Source organism: Molothrus aeneus, chromosome 8, assembly GCF_037042795.1.
Source record: "Molothrus aeneus isolate 106 chromosome 8, BPBGC_Maene_1.0, whole genome shotgun sequence".
NCBI classification, from domain to species: Eukaryota; Metazoa; Chordata; class Aves; order Passeriformes; family Icteridae; genus Molothrus; species Molothrus aeneus.
In genome coordinates this window covers 20229110-20246183 of record NC_089653.1, presented here as the reverse complement: position 1 = coordinate 20246183, position 17074 = coordinate 20229110, and the positions used below count along the sequence as shown (strand labels likewise).

General features: G+C 35.3%; 1 protein-coding gene across 2 annotated transcripts in view; it reads right to left on the bottom strand.

The window, feature by feature from the left end:
* Positions 1-304: 304 nt before the first annotated feature.
* Positions 305-17074, bottom strand: part of MYOF (myoferlin) — a 60992-nt gene continuing 44222 nt past the window's right edge. For both annotated transcript variants that reach the window (XM_066554178.1, XM_066554180.1), the window contains 22 exons: positions 16467-16648; positions 16215-16373; positions 15965-16063; positions 15504-15665; positions 14828-14993; positions 14153-14229; positions 10828-10839; positions 9964-10062; positions 9195-9320; positions 8305-8460; positions 8106-8197; positions 6975-7145; positions 6304-6452; positions 5942-6081; positions 5571-5659; positions 5378-5473; positions 4648-4789; positions 4239-4338; positions 3173-3366; positions 1850-1959; positions 1395-1542; positions 305-976 (listed from right to left, as the gene is read on the bottom strand). In XM_066554178.1, the coding sequence (XP_066410275.1) occupies positions 941-976; positions 1395-1542; positions 1850-1959; positions 3173-3366; positions 4239-4338; positions 4648-4789; positions 5378-5473; positions 5571-5659; positions 5942-6081; positions 6304-6452; positions 6975-7145; positions 8106-8197; positions 8305-8460; positions 9195-9320; positions 9964-10062; positions 10828-10839; positions 14153-14229; positions 14828-14993; positions 15504-15665; positions 15965-16063; positions 16215-16373; positions 16467-16648 (2705 nt within the window). In that variant the 3' untranslated portion in view covers positions 305-940. The remainder of the gene's footprint in view (positions 977-1394; positions 1543-1849; positions 1960-3172; positions 3367-4238; positions 4339-4647; positions 4790-5377; positions 5474-5570; positions 5660-5941; positions 6082-6303; positions 6453-6974; positions 7146-8105; positions 8198-8304; positions 8461-9194; positions 9321-9963; positions 10063-10827; positions 10840-14152; positions 14230-14827; positions 14994-15503; positions 15666-15964; positions 16064-16214; positions 16374-16466; positions 16649-17074) is intronic.

Genomic DNA, 17074 nt, shown 5'->3' with positions numbered 1-17074 from the left:
GATCAGATTTCAAACAAGGGTTGATTCTAGGTCATGTATCCTCTTGTGTTTTGATTCATGATCATCTCTAAATACAAGGAGTATAGTGAAACTAGTCAACAGATTTCTTTATTAATTTCCTAACTAATTAATAAATTAATGAGAACTTTGTGCAGAAGTATTTCCTTATTCTTCACTGTGCAGGTAACAGTAAAATACCTTAAATTCTAGGTCTGTGACATTATATCCTCTGATAGACACTACCCAAGTCCTAATAGATTGTAGTTTTGTAACAGTTGAAGAAAACTGGAAACTTGTGTTTTACCTGTGGATAAGTTTATTTAAAAATTTTTAATTATAATAAAAAAATGTATAATTCATTTCTATGTTTATTAACTTGTCAGGATACCTGTATAGTGTTGTCAAGTCTACAGCATGGCAAATAAGAATTTTAAGCAGCATGATGATGGTATTAGAAAATGAAAACTTTGCAATTAGAAACAATGTATGACCCTTTGGTTGCACTATGATGTTTCTTTAGTAGACATAATTGAAAGTAGTGATTGTTTTCATTTAATTTAAAATGCAGAGTTTCAAAGTGTGCCCTTTTGAGAAAAGGATTCTCAAAAGAAAGTATCTGTTAAAAACCAGAGATAGCAGTAGCAGGCAGCTCTTCTGAGTGATTTTTATGAAAAATCCACGTTAAAAGCAAAGTCAAACTTTACCATGTAGAGATACCACTGAAGTAAAAAAAAAATGGGGGTTGTGGGTTATTCCTTGTTTTTAAAAACCACCTTCCATGACCTCTTGAACCTTGGCTAACCTTATTGAAAGTCTTAATTATCTATTTTACCGTTCTAAATACAAGCAGATACAAAGGATGGAGAGCCTTGCTGATTTTGGTCCACAGCCTGGGGCGAAATTTCAGCACTATTTAAAAAGATGAGGTAAAAATTCTTCCTTAAATTGGTTTCACAATCTTCATTGACAAATAATTCTGTTGGGGGAGAAGGAAGGAAACAAGAGAGGTAAAATTATGTACACAAAAGACTTCAGTGTAGTTTTGAAAAAGACATTTTAAATATTAAAATCAAAATGTATTTAGGGCATGTAATTTGAGTTAAAGTTTGTTCAGACTAATGTAGACTCTAGGCCAACTATTAGCTATTTTAATTGTGTAGGTTATTAACTCTTCTAAAGCAATTCCTTGTTCCATCTTTAGTTAATAGGTTATTTTTTTATTTATTGAGAAACAATTATCAGTTGAATTTTTTTCATAGCTATAAGGATATAATCCCTATCTCCTGCTAAAACAGAGGTGATAGACTCTGTCTGAGTCAGGAGTGTATCCTGTTGATGACTGCTGCCTAAGCTCATCCCAGAGCTGAGGAACAGAACCATTTAGGAATCCTTACCGGCAGGGAGTAGAGGAGCACTGCCACAAACAGCAGGAGAATCAGCAGGATGATGAGGCCGAGGAAGAGCCATTTAAACCTGCGCCACACAATGAATTTCATGGTCTTGCAGGGATTTGTGAACCAAAGGAAGGAAGTATCTGGCCGGCTGCATTTTGAAAGAAATACTATTTATACTCTAAAAATTAAGCATGAGATTATAACACTTCAAAACATGCTGGTCTGAGGTTGAAGAAAACAGACAGTTTTGAAATGCAAGATAGCAGCTGCAGTAAACATGTGCCATTAGTAGTGAAATCATCCTGCATTTTACCCTAATGCTTTCAGGAGGAAACAAGATTGGCTTTTATAAATGGAGCTTTGCAAAGGATAACTGATGACTAATATATTACTGCATGCATCAGAGTAACTAGATACTGGGTATTTCTAAAGCTAGTGAGATAAAAGTATCTTACTTTGGTAGATCTAGTTTGGGGTTCATGTTGGGTTCATCTCTTCCTTTACCAGCTGGCCTTTCCTCAGCTTCTTTTTCATTGACAACTTCCAGTGTCATTTCAACTTTACCCTTCAGAAAAAAAGTGACATGAGACAAGCATCTTATTGAAATTGCACTAATGGGACTTGCTTGGTACTTAGACAGAATAGCAGGGATCAGCTCATGGTGTACATCTGTGTTTCCAGTCTCCTCCTCAAAATACACTGATTTCTGTACTATGACAGGTCACAACATAGTATCAGGAAAAGACACATGGAAAAAACCAAATCACTGGACATAAAATTGTCCTGTTAGTTAATCTATAGTTCTAAGCCATAATTTTTTTTTTCCAATTCAGCCAAACAAAAACAGTTCTCTTCTTCCAAGAGCAGCCCAAGGACTGCATATTTTCCAAATGACCATGCATCTAATTTTTCATATTGCATATTCATACTTTCATATTGTCAATTTTCTGAATATTTTTCCTCATTTATTAAATTCCAGTAATAAAGTTTTAAGGCAAAATATTAGAAAGAAGAAGACACCTTTGAAAGGCTTAATATTCTGCAAATGATAAATACACATTTATATTCTCTGTAGAACAAGTTAAAATGCTTTGGGTCTTCTGCTGGCATACATAATCACAAAATTAGTCTGGATTCTCAGTACAAAGATTTTGTTTGCTGTGTACAAAAATCCTTTGGATTTAAACATTTTCCTTTAGTCTTTAATGCACTTGGGATGTCTCTAATGTTCTTCTGAGCAATAATGTGATAAATTAATGAATCACACAATCATTTTTGGTTGGAAAAGACTTCTAATATCACCAAGTCCACCTTGTCAACTAGGCTATGGCACTAAGTGCCACATCCAGTCCTTTCCTGAACACCTCCAGGGATGGTGATTGCAGCACCTCCCTGTGCAGCCATTCCAATGCTCAACACCCCTTTCTGTGAAGAAATTTTTCTTCATGTCCAAGCCAAATCTCCCCTGGCACAGCTTGATTCATTCACATGACTTCATCAGCTGCTTTGGCAAGATAGCATAACTGGCACCACAGTCTTTCAGGTTAAATGAAGTTAGTAACAAACTACATAAATGAAGCATTAATCTCACATTTTAAAAGAAAAAATTGTTGCTGGACCAAATTCCAAACTTGTGCATGGAATGTCCTATTTACCCCTCCTCTGTCTATCCACTGAAAGCTAACAGCTAAGTGGGAGATTCTTTACAGTCTTTCTTTATAATTTGAAAGGAAAGGTGAGCACATCTGAAGTACTTTTAAAAGAAGCAATAACCTTACCGCTAAAATACGTGAGCCATCCTTTTCAACATAGCATGGCCACCATCCTTTCATGGATTTCTGTTCAAAGAGAGAGGCAGTCCTGGGAGCCTTCTGAGAACTGTCTTCCTTGTATTCTGGAATCATGTCTATATTACACTTCTCAGGAACTTTTGCTGGAATTATTGTTTTATGTAAATCAAGTTCCACAAAGCCTAGAAGGTGGATACAAAAACAAACACTGCATCACACAACCAACCATACAGCACAGTAGCTCAACATCAACCTTGCTGTATCTAAACACGTACACACAGGAAATACAGGATAGGCAATCAACAGACACATTTTATTCTTGATTGTCTAAAGATGTTGTGAGGCAGGGAAGTGGAACACAATTGTTTAAGCCCCTCTTGCTGGTGTTGATAAATTTGATTTAGCAAGCTCAACAAGAGCTTGCAAGATTGCTTGATTTTTTTAATAGAGGGTTTTTTCCCCCACAAATCTAAATGGAAGATACCCAAACACAGCAATGTAATAAGTAATTTCTGACAGTTAAATGCGTAATTTAGCAAACTTTAATAATGGTTATAAATCAACTACTTGTTTTCAGATTTTGAGGCCTGTATGGTTTGTATGTAAGCTAAAGACTTTGGAGCAGTGTTAACACAGCAGAGAATCCTGTGCAGAGCAGTATCTCTAGAAAAGGTGGGGATTAATAACAGCGTGAAGTAGATTGCTTAAACCTCATTTACATGCTATTGTCAATACTCTTATTTAGAACTGAAGTGCCCTTGTTTAAGTAATTTTATTTAAAGAAAGAAACAAAGTAAATTTTCATACATATTATTTTTTCATGTGCCTTGTGAGAGGGTTTACCTGAATGAAAAGTATCTTGGTTTACCTGCCAGTAGGCCTTTACTGAGTGAATACTTATTCATTCAGTGAGCCTGTACTGTGAAGGAAAGCTGGAGTATATTTCCATGTTCAGTGTCTCACTGTAAATGCAATCCTTATGTGATAATTTAAAATTGTTCACTTTGATATCCTGCTTTGAGAGAACAGTAACTATTTTCATTCAAAATCTTACCCAGATAGTCATCCAAGGAGAACTTGTCATTATCCCATATTTGAATGATCAGTTTGGGTGGGATTCTGAATTCTGTCTTGTCAAGACTCCAAAAATGTTCCTAAAATTAAAAAAAAAAATACCAAACACCTTTAAAATTACTTATGGAAATCCAAAGTGGGAGTTGGCTAGTACTTGTGAATTCTGGACTTGTTGGAAGTATTAAGAGATCTAATCTTGCCCTGCTAAAAGCAGACTGCTGTTGTTGCCAGTGTTGTTTCTGGCCCAAAGGCAAAATGAATCTGTTCACAACAGCAGTGTGAGAAAGTATATGGAACTGAGCCAAATTGTCTCTTTGAATAAGGAGGTACAAATTACCAGGCTAACTAGAATCTGTACTCTAAGAATTTACATCTTTAGGAATACTTACCTTCTTGGAAACTAAACAGAGTTGCTCTGCTGGGAGATAGTCAAAAGGAAAAACAAATCTCCAGTTGAAGTTCCCTTCTCCATCTAATGATCGGTAGTGAACATCAGTTTTCTGCTTATTTTCTTCATTACCAGGCATCCATCTGAAAATATGGAGAGATGTGTCTGGTGTTTGCAGTAGGATTACACTGTGGGATTGCCTGTTTGTACTGGAACTGTGTCATTAGGGGCTTGCAGACCAGCTGTAAGAATTGCTCACAGAGGGCTGGGGAGTTTTTCAGGCCCCTTTGCAGTTTGGTTCCAATTTAGCACTGTAAATAGGAACATCTGAACTGAATTTCTCATCTAAGACCAGTGCTGTGGTCTTAGAACTCAGTGGTGAGTTACTGAGTTCTTTTTTAGTGAGAAATTAGATCTGCCTGGTAATACATTTCTCTGATTTCTATTGTTTTTTTTATATTAAGATGAGGGAATGTAAAAATTAAGAATCCAAGCCATGCAGCACCAAAACTAATTCTGCCTTTTCAGTTGCTGTCTGACTCAAGAGATGAAATTCTGGGATCTTACACCACACATAAATGTTGTGCTTTATCTGATAACACTTCTGTAGTTCTCTGAGGTTAGCATTTGACTTGGCTGAACCAAGTAATATTTGAAATCCATGGTCAACGTATTCCCAGGACATTCTGAATATTATTAATTTTAAGTGTCACATGACAGAATGCTCTTACCCCTTCACATAAATGTCACTCATTTCTTCTCCTGTGATGCTCTTTTCATCCAGAAGGACATCTTTGGTGTTCCAGATGATCACACGCAGGACGTACCTAAGAGAGAGATTTGGGGTGAGATTTGAGTTTGGATTGCTTTGTCAAGGCTGCCAGGGGGTGTGTAGGATGTGGGGATGGATGTGGGGATACTCACTTCTTGGCTTTTCGGGGAGTGATGTTGAACGGAGGGCCTGGTGGTCCTAAGCTTTTGGGGAAAACATCCACCCACATCTGCAGCTTTCCCTGTAGCAGTGAAGAAGATGGATGAAGGATTGTTTGTTGCATATAGGTTTGTTATGGCCCCTTGATTTTTCAGATAAGTTTTCTCGTTTCTACAGAAACTTTCTTAAAAAAGCTGCATTTTATTATGTTTCTAGACTAACCTGCCTTACATTTTAAACCAAGCAATAATGATTTGTAACCCTCTTCCCCCTCAGAAGCACCACACCATTAACAACATGACATAAATTGTGGAATGCTCCATTTCTGCTTTCAAGAAACCACAACCAAGGCAGCTCACAGTACCTGGGAGATGTTGGGCTGGAAAGTGCTATATAAGGTTCTTGTTTCCACATGTTCAGGTACCAAACCCTGGGTTCTGAGGATATGAAGGGCTAACCGCTCTTCACCTGGACCAAGATGCTGATGCAAGATTTTGTTAGCTTCTGAAATAAAATAAATGGGAAAAAACCAGGGGCTTATGAACTGGAATTTACATTTGAACTTAAAAATAATTAAAACCGGGAATTTTAAATTAAGCATAAAAGTGTGTTCAACTTGGAGAAAAATCAAAGATATTTTTCTAGTATTCCATAAATAACTGGAAAGTTTTCTATTTTATCAATGTGAATTTGAGACATACATGTAAAATAAGTGAACTAACTCACCAGCGTCATCCAAAGTATAGTCTTGTCCCCCATAGTTAATCTTTCTGCCATTCTCAGAGAAGACAGGAGGAGCATAGCCTTTAAACCTGGCTACATTTTGCAGTAACTGGGTGGGTTTTAGTTGATCACGCCAGGTATTCACACCTGAACTTTTATGAAAGCAAAAGAAACATATCCTAAAATTATTCACAATTCATGGCATTTACACATCATGTAAAATGTATTCATTAAACTAGCTCACAAAGAGCAGCACTTGAACTGCCTAGATTGAGGGCTCTGGAGTTTGATACAGTGACAGAATTTTGTATCAGCTCAATTACCTTCCAAGACAGAGTGTTTTTTCTCTAAGTATCAAAATAATTCAAACTCTCAGATGCTTTCATATTTACTTGCAACAGCAGGTCAGAAAATTCTGCTAAGTTTGAGTTCTCTGGACAGAAATAACATGCATTACTGGATTAAGAAAATACCAAAATATTTGATGCCGTGGTTTTCAGTGAAGGCTGTTCTGAAGATTTACAGCTTCACTTGGAATTTAGATGATAGAACAAGCACAACAAATACCCTTGAGAAGCCACAGCATTGTTTTTTAACCATAGAATTAAGGGCTTTTTTGAGCTTGGGTACTAGGTCTTACAGACTAAAATTTTCAACAGACAAAATTTACTTACATCCAGTACTGCTGGGGGATGCCACAGTGAGATCCATAACGGGAAAGGAATCTGTTTTCCAGATCAATTATGGTTTCACCCACTTTTTCATCACGAGTCAATGCATCATAATCATAGACTGAAATTTTCAGATCCTTTTCTTGAGGCAAGAAGCAGCTGAGTTCATACATTCTGAACATAAAAATTGCCCATTAAGGCTATTGCTCTTTTGAGAAATGCTTTTTATTTTTAAACTTAAAAATACAAATTGAAAAAAAGCACTTATGAGTTTATTTTTGAGCGATAGCCTTTGGAAGGTATTAAAAGGATGCTTCCAGTGCTGATAACTATAGCAACAGTTATCTTTCATCCTCCAATTTCTATTTGCACTTATAAATAATTTCATTTTTACTCCTCTGGATATTACCTCCTTCCTTTCTGCACAATGTATTACTTAGATGTTTTCTGTGCATCAGCTTGAATTGGGACTGAGGAAGGAAGTTACTTTGTGTCTGCAATCAAGTCTCTTTGCTGTCTATTTCTTTGCATAATCTGAACAATTGAAAACCCGTAGTACATCATTGCAAATTATGCTTTTCAAATCCTTTAAAACCCTTCTAGTCTTCCTCTCTACTACTCCTAACTTCTAAGTTATCAAAATCCTCCTCCCACTCTAAATCAGACCTAGAATTTCATAGTTACTATGCATATGATGTAACTTTTCATTCCTAGCTAGTATTTTTTGTTCATATATTTCAATGGTGTCACTAACCTTTGATGGAAAGACCCGTGTACTGGGAATGCATGCTAAGCTGATTACTTGTAAGATCCATCTAGTTTTCAGAGTTAAAACTTTTTCCATATTCCATAAGCATATTTTGTAATTCTAATATGCCTAACACAGGCTGGTTTAAGATATATACATTGTTTTACTTTGTGCAATTTACCCACATGACAAAATCTACGGATTAGCCAAACACCTGTGTTTCCCAATGATTTCAAAGGAAAACACCTTATGCAATTTTACTCCCAATTAACTGTCAGTATATAACTATGAACAGAGCACTGAATATTTCAAGTAATGGTTTACCTTAAAAAAATAGGAAAACATTCTAAAATACAGTAGATTGAAAGTACAAAAAAGTTTGTTACCTGCCAAAGATTGGGTTGAGGGTATTAGGCACGTAATGATCTCTGTCTTCAATTACCTTTTTACTTAGAGTTATTTTTATATAAGGATCACACTATTTAAAATAAGAAAAAAGAACATCGTTAAGAAACAGCGATCAAGACTAACTTGATTGAAAGTGCAGCAGAGCAGCGAGCCGGCGGGCGGCGCGGGGAGCCTCACCAGCCCGTTGCTGTCCTGCGGCTGGAGCTGCAGGGCCCGCACGATGTAGATGCGCACGATGCACTCCTGGGGGCCGCTGTCCGGCAGCTCCCGGAACTGCCGCGGCGGGGCCGCCACGCCGGGGTCGTCGGGCAGCGCGTAGATCTTAAACGAGCCCTGGAACACAGCGTAAAGGCCGGTCAAGAGACAGGTAGAGCAGGCGCTCTGCTAAGTCTCTTTTCTCTTATTTATCCTACACAAACACGCTCTGTTTTATATAGGAGTAGCAAAATTATAGCCTGATCCACAGTGACCTAGAAGTATTTGTTTTATTTTTTGGGGTTTTGGATGGTAACACTAAAAGACAAGGTTATATCCTTTGCCAGTTTAACTCAATTCAGCTGTTTTGATGTCAACACAATTGCTCAGTTTTGCTCCAGCTAAGAATACGTAACAAATACTTTGTATTTGTTTCCAAAAACATCATTTAAGGTTTGGAGATGTTTTGATTGGTTGGTTGGTTTTATCTACATTAGCATTATTTTAATCTATAAAAGTCACAGAAACAGTACAAAATACCTTTTTCCAAAATCATCCTAAAAACGTGCTTTTTGGAATTTTAGTCCTGTTTGAGAGGCTATTTTGTCCCATGGTTACTGGGGAAGGTTACATTAGAAGGTATTTTGTTTATTTTCAATTAATGAGTAGCACATTAGTGTGAGCAATGTGTAGCTGTACTTTCCTTGAAAAAGATAGGTCTGTAGCTAAGCAGTTACCAATATCTGTTGCCCCTACTAATGTACACATCTGTATTTAAGCTGAAATTCTTGCATGTAGATCTACTTAAATAATCACTAACATACAAAAGACTGCAGCTAGCATTTCTTTGTTGCCCATCATTTGAATTTTACCTTGAATTCCCCAACTACTGATGGATCATCACTTTCCTCAGATTTCCCTCTGTATAGTTTAAACGTATCACAGAAGTCTGTTAAGTTATTGAATTCAGGTACTTTTTCCAATTCACAGTCATACACCTTGAAAAAAGAAAAAAGGAAAGTTTAGAAATTATCATATATATCAGCTCTACCATAATGGCATTGCAAAGTATTTTATGTTTGATGGAATATTTTAGGGAACCAAAGCTTTTGGAATTATTTTCATATCAAAGTGGGAGCAAATGCAATGTTTTGGAGAACGGGTGATGAAGCTTCATTTAGGCTTGGTTAAAACCAGGGTAAGTAGCATGTCATAAGCTTATCCTTATTTTGTTAGCTGTATTTTTTGTTAGCTGAATTAGACAAGAAATGAAAGTGGTCTCACTTCAAATTTTAGCCAACAAACAGTAAAAGTACTGATTCTCTGTGCTCATACTTTCTTAATGTGTATGTTTATTTAGGATCTGCCTGGTGCCCAAAGATGTCAAGAGTAAAATTCTCTTTTACTGAAGGCAAGATTAAATTATTAATACATCTCTTAATAAGTGTAGGTTAGTAGAAGAGAAGACAAGATACCTTCTTAAAGCCTTCATTTAATCATATGAATTAGGAAAGAACCTTTATAGAAAATCTTATATAGTTAAATTTTGAAGAGCATTAAAAAAAAAAGGGGGACAGTTTTGATGAGGTCTTGGGCCTATAAACTCTGAAAAATGTTAACTTGTTTTATCCTGAGCATTACCTTTAAAGTGTCATATCCTTTTTTAATGTACTGTCCACATTTTTCATATTCTCCTACTGAAGCATAAAATTTGCTCCACCAATCAACAATTTCTTCCTCCTTAAAAGAAAAGCAAATAAAAAAAACTTTTACTGGGAGATAAAGCCTCTCTCCTATCACACTGTACAGCAGAAATAATGAACAATTAAGCGTAGTAACAAATATCCTCTAAAACTTATTATCAGTTAGGTAATATTAAAGCTTTATCTGAAAGAAAATTAGAATATAATAATTATGGCAGTTGCAGATCTACCTCATTGTTAACCAAATGCAGTTGAGAAGTAGTTGAGTCTTGCCCCTTAAAAATAATACTTCAATAAGCTCATGCCACCTAGATACCAGCAATCTATACGTTCTACTAATACAGTATTTCTGTGGGTTTTTTCCTATTTTTATTTAAGTCTGATAATCACTGTTTAAGAAAGTTGCCCCTGAAAACAAATTTCCAATGGTAATAAATAACATTCATTGTCTATGAATGAACAGAATGAATAGTATTCATCCACTGGGTAAATCTGATTTTTTTAAAGATTATTTGGATTTACAGAGAATCTTAAAGTATTATGCAGATCATTAATGGTGAGTGTTTGTTGGGGCTGTTTTGGGTTTGTTGGGGTTTTTTTTATATACAGGGCTTCCTATTTCAGTCTTGCATATTTTTCCTAAATCTACCATGTAACAAGTTCACTGTAGGTTTTATATCAAACACTTTCAGAGATTACTGTTGTCACACATGCTTAAATGCTAATTTGTAAGGAGTATTGATATACTGGTTTTCAATTGGAGAAAGCAATGTGTAGATTATTTTGAAGTAGTATACATTACCTTTTCTGTGAGCTGCTCATGAGGATCAAGCCATAAAAAAAGAGCAAAATAAAAGCAATGGTAAGGATATGATTTGTAGAATTTTATACTGTTAAATAGGCTTTAAATGTTTAGGAGTTTGTATATAGTAAGTATACAAAGTAAGTTACAAACGTTAATAATTTCAAAATGCTTTTGAAGACTACTCAGACACCATGTGTGTAACTTGATTTTTTTTGATGCTGTCAGAAAAGCAGAATGTTCTAGATATTGAATTGGAGCATGCATATTTATATACACAGGCATTTTAGAAAGCAGGTTTTCAGGACTGTAAGACTTTATTACCCTGTGCTTTGTTCTTCACATAACCAAAAAAAAAGGCAAAAAAATTGTGTCTATGGATTTATCCATATAAGTGTGAAAACAATATGCACAATCCAAAATGCTTCACCTGTTAAATCACAGATACCATAATTCTGACCCACTAGTCCGCTAAGAGCAAGCATCATGCATCCCATCTGGAAGCCATGATTAGCAATGTCATTTCTGCTACTTTTTATACATTGTACCTTGTGTTTTCATTTAAAAGCATTAGCAATGAATTTTTGTGCAAAGCAGAAAAAATATGCAAAACATTTTATGAGTACAAGCCAAATGCATCAATAGGTCAGGACATCACTCTGGTATATCGTTCTCATTCACTCCCATTTCTGTTCTCTTAAGTAATTATTTCACTGGGATGTTCAGATCTATTATATTTTACTAGTCTTGTCTACCTTCAAATCATAAATACAGCATATTCTTATCAGATTAGCATGGGACTGTCATTTTCTAAAGACAGTTGGAGTGAATTTTTTGTGGAAACAACATCATCAGTGACTTGCAAAACTTACTGGTAGAATTAATGAGGTAATTTTGAATAGTTTTCTATATTTAAATTTCACTTTGTTTAAATACTGGTCTGTAATGCTGACAATGCATAGGTTAGCTTGCATTATTACTCAATCATAATTCAAAGAGCAAATTTGAAACCTTTTCACAAAATATACTTTGTAGAACTCTGAATCTTTCATCAAAGCATAATGTTGGAAGAGTTTAAGTCAGGGGTTATGTTTTGGGTTTGTATTTTTTTCCTTGATACACCACCAAACGTCTCTTCAAATAATGCACTTGGTAGTTTTGTGAAGAAGTAGTTAAGGAGAAAAATAAATCAAAACTTTAAATCTTCTTTAAAAATTCCCAGAGCAAATAATAGTCTTCAATATTCAGATATTATTGTTACTAAAAGTTGTAATCAAGATGTGCTCACAGAATGCCAAAACACAGAATAAAATGCCATATGATAAATTAGAGATTTTGGAGTGAAATACTCACATGGTAAAAACAATGTAATGTTACTGTCCTTTTTTAAATGTACCCAGTAACTTCACTGTAGATTGTTATACATGAAGTTGTCAAGATATTAACATTTAACTATTATCTTTTTGAAAAACGTGGAATTATGGAAAAAAGTCTAAGAGATGCAGTGGATCCCTAGAAAAGTCAGAGTTTTGTAAATAGTAATATTATTTTCCAGGAAGCAGACTTTTAAAAAAGTTTAAATATTAATAGCATAATGAAATAAATCCTGTTAATTTTTTCTGCTTTTATCACACAGATTTTAATTAAGTTGGCACACAAAAAGTTTCTAGTAGTTCATACATATTGTGTATGCATAGTAAGATCTTCTGAACAAGGGTACCTCAATATAACTAATCTTACAGGACTTGTGAGCATCATCTCCTCCAAAATCTCTCTCTGGCAGAGCTGCCCAGAGAAGTAGCCCCTCAAGGCCCCATCCAGCCCCTGCTGGTCACCTGCATGCATCACTCTGGTACATACATGCACTGCTGTTGGAGAAGCCATTTTGCTGAGTGCTGTTGACATACTGCTTAAACACTGGAAATCGGAATGTAATGCATGAAATTTTGGCATTTTGTGTCCTCAGGGTGTTGTCTGCATAGCACTTACACTTTTCACAGTTTTACTTATTTCAATTTAGATTGTTCTGAGTTTTCATTTCTCTAATATGGATGCTTTCACTGTATCTAATGTTATATTTGGCTTGGGTGATGTCAAACTAAAAGAAATTGTGTTTCTGCTTATGTAGCATTTAAAATTTTCCCTTTTTAGTTGAAATAAACTACATAAATATAATCAATTTTACTGGTGACTTTGAAGTGCTAAATCTTTATTTCCTAAATATTTTCCTTATAATTTTTAAAGAAAATAATAATATATCTTACTTATATTAGAGGAGAAGACCTATTTCAGATAAAGGTTAGAGACTGCTGTAAATTAAATATTAATGACAATTTACATGTATGATGACAGTAATCACAAGATCATGGTCTATCTATCTACTTTAATTGGAGTCTGAATATGATGGCAATAAGAAGAGATGAAAGAGGAACAAGGCAATCATTAAAATAATCAAATAGCAGTAAGAGTCCAAAAGCTTAAATTCAGTATTATTTACTTTGGGACTGCTGTAACAATGTAAAATATGCTGAATTTTCAAAAGTCAAAATTGTGGATTAAGAGTCTGCAAAATTGCTATATATTAATGAGCATAATTTCTCTGCTTTCTTTAATGTAACAGGCCATCATTCCCTTCTAGGCAAGGGAAACAATTTACAGTCCTAAAAGAATGAAAATATTTTTCTTTAAAAATGTACTGCTTGGAATCTGTCTTCAGTCACATTTCAACTCAAGAGTAAAACTCTGTAAGTAGAATTATTTTTTACCTGGAAAGTAAAACTGTATTGTGGTGGTCCCGAAAGAATCAGAGCAGTAAAGAGGCAAGGCACAACAGAAGAGAAGGAAAAGAACTGTTAGTGCAGAAAAAAATTTTTTTCAGTGTTATTGGGTTTGGATGGCTTCAAGATAAGAGAGGCCAAGCTGTGACTGTGATAAAAGGAAGGGCTGAAGCACCAGAGCATACCCCTACTTCAAACTCCTTTATCTAGAACTGCTCAGTCTGCAAAATCAGGCTGCCCTACCCACCATCAGTGGGAACTGGGTGATGTTCTATCACATAATTTCAGTAGCTATTGAACAACATAATTAATTCTTAAGCTAGTAGTGAATTTGACCAAGGACAAAATGCTATAGTTTGGTGTTCATGATACGAAAACAAAGTTTAAAATTATGACCAAATTTCCTTCGCTTCCCTGTCACCAAGTAACTTTCTCCCATCTGGCTTTCCAGAGGGTTGCATATGTTTCTGACAATTTTGCTGTCTAGATAGTTCCTCAGAAATCAGAGATCTTAAGAACAAAGTTAAGCATCAAATTTCAAAGATTACCTGAGCTGTTAGGAGTGGCTGTGAGTCTTCCATATCAATTACTGTATCCTGGCGAGGTGCAGCAGAGAGTAGACTAACTGTAAGCCAAAGGTTTTATTAAGGCAATATGGTGTAGGAAAAATATCTTACTAAACAGTTTCATCAGATTTAAATCCAGACAGTTACAGAAGAAGTAAAATAATTCACTGGCTATTTGTTTGATCCTCTAAAGAAAGCAATTAATTGCCACTTTTTCCTAAAAAAAGATAAAGTACTTTTGTGCAGGATATGGAAACATTTCTCAAATATATAGAATTAAAACTAAAAGTAAGAGTAAAACTTGAAAAATGTAGAGGAAATGTCACCATTGTATTCGGACCATATTTGCTGGAATACTGGATCATTTCTTTGGCACTAGTGCTGAGGTGATCTGCAGGTAGTTAACTTCCAAGTTGATACTAAAGAGGAACATCAGGGAATGAGCACAAGTCCAAGAGTGGACTCGCCTTTGCATTATGCCCTCTTATGCTTCACACAATGTTACACTAATTGATGCTCTCTGTCAGATGTTGTTCCTTTCAGATAATAATATCTCCACCTAAGTACACAACACGAGATGGCTACTCATCAGAGTAAACAGGCAGGCAATCTAGCATCTCAAAAGAAGGTAGAACTTTTCATTTTCCAGCTTTCTACCTTTCAGCTGTGGTGCAATGTCCTGTTTAGTGGTGTAGGGGTCACAGCGAAAGCTTTCCAGTAAATCAATAGTACATTGTCCCACAATGGGCTTCCGTCCAAATGGTCTGTGGTCTATTACTTTAATAACAAGAGATGGACTGTATAACTCCTCTTTGGGTAACAGCTAAAAATAGAAAGTTAGAGGTTTTTTTACAATGCAAACAGAAGAAAAAGAAAGAATAAAGATTTTCCCCCTAAATTAGAGCTGTTACTTCATTTATTTAATATTGAACTACTACGTTCTATGGCTGTATAGTGAATGAAAACTTCTAATCTTACCAGTCAATAAAAGTCAGTAAGAATAATTGTCCCAAATCTTGAATATTCTTGACTCTTGCACAGCACCCATCCTAGCAAAAAGTAGCTGAACATCTATAAGTAAATTGATGCCCTTTCAAAAAAAAATATATACTGCACTGCATTGTGCATATAAAATTGTGCAACCTGTACAGTACATGACTGTACAGACATGTTTACATGATCTTTATTACAGTTTTCAGGCTCATAAATTTCTAATGGTAAATCAAAAAAGGATGTGTGAGCCTTCCTACTCAGAACAAATCCTGGACTTCGAAAAACTATGGAGGAACTTATTTTGCTATAGATAGCTGGCATATAGGTTTTTGTAACGTACAACTTTCATGAAGAGAACAGAAGATGGAAAATTAGGTGTCTTTTTGAGGTTTTTGATCACCACAGATTCCACCATTTCACCCCCACATTCCACAATTAGACTTGGAGACATAACAGGTGCCAGTTGGTAGTTTTTCATGTTTCGCAACCCCCAGGCCAGAATCTGTAAAATAAAATCCAATATGAGCAAAAGTGGGAAGGGATGTCAATATGTTTAATACAATACTCCAAAAGTAGGAAAGAAGAAATTAAATCTTTTCAATAATAATATGTGTCTTGCAAAATATTTCAAGGTTCTAGTTCTAGGAAAATCAATGAGAACAGTGATATTCACAAACATTTAGAAAAACGAGTATTTCTCACTATGAATAGTTTTTGTTTTCTGTAAGTAAATTCAAAAACTTTCTGTCTAGAGGATGAGAAGACTGCCCTTGTATTCAGTTAGTTTAAGAGTAACCATACCTCAACAGCAGTGAGTTGAACTACTGGTCTGATTCCTTGAGGGACCATGTAAAGCTTTGGTGCCCTTTGTGATGGAAGAATTGGAAGGTTGGTACCACCCTGTTAAGACACAAACATGAGTATTAGATTCTCTCATCTTAGCTGAAATACCCTGCAACTACTAAGACAGTTCTTCCCATAATGTCTCACCGTGTAAGAATATATGCTGTGTCTTATTATATTACACATACATACAAAAAAAAATATATACCTTGTCTCTCAAAATAAGTTCTGCAGCAAAAAGAATGTCTCCACAAGCTTTGCCATTATTTGTTACAGGATACCAGAGCAGTTTTGGTGTGATGTCATCTTCTGGGGTCAACTTGACCATGGGGGAACAAACACTTCTTCCAAGGAATTCATCTTTACCCTGCAACCAAAAATAGCAAAAATAACCATTAATGTACTGACAATTAATATAAATAAATAAAAAAAGCAATCAGGTTAAAAATATTTCACCTACCACTTGGTCACTGTCAAAAAGTTCAATAACAACCTTAGGTGGGTTTTGGGCTATTGACTGTGGGTCCCCATAGATCTCAATTTCATTAAATATGAGAGTTTGGTCCCACGTAGGATTTAGAGTTGAATGAATGATCTCAGTTGTTTTGCTTTGATGGAGGAAAGAAACATGAGCATATGGATCTGAAATATCATACAGAAATTGAAAGCACAGAGTTACAGACAAACAAAACCACATCAAGCCATAAGGCACACAAGCACATTTTTTATCAAATATAGTGTTATTTTTCTACTGTGTTACCAGTTCTAGAAGAGATTCTATGCAAAACAAAAATGAAAACATATACATAATTTACATTTAATAGAGCAATTTCCATTTGATTAATAAATCACTTCTTTATACAAGGCTTGATTAACCAAGTAATAAATGAAAATTATAAAATATCTGGCAAAGCAGAAAGAGAACCAGAAAACTAAAATGAAACACTGTTTATACTAATCTTGTCTTAAATCTTGTCCATAGAAACCCTTTTTTGTTCTCTCCATTGATATACAACTATACTGCCTCATAAATAATAGAAAGAAATAATTCAAGGTCTGACTAGTTGC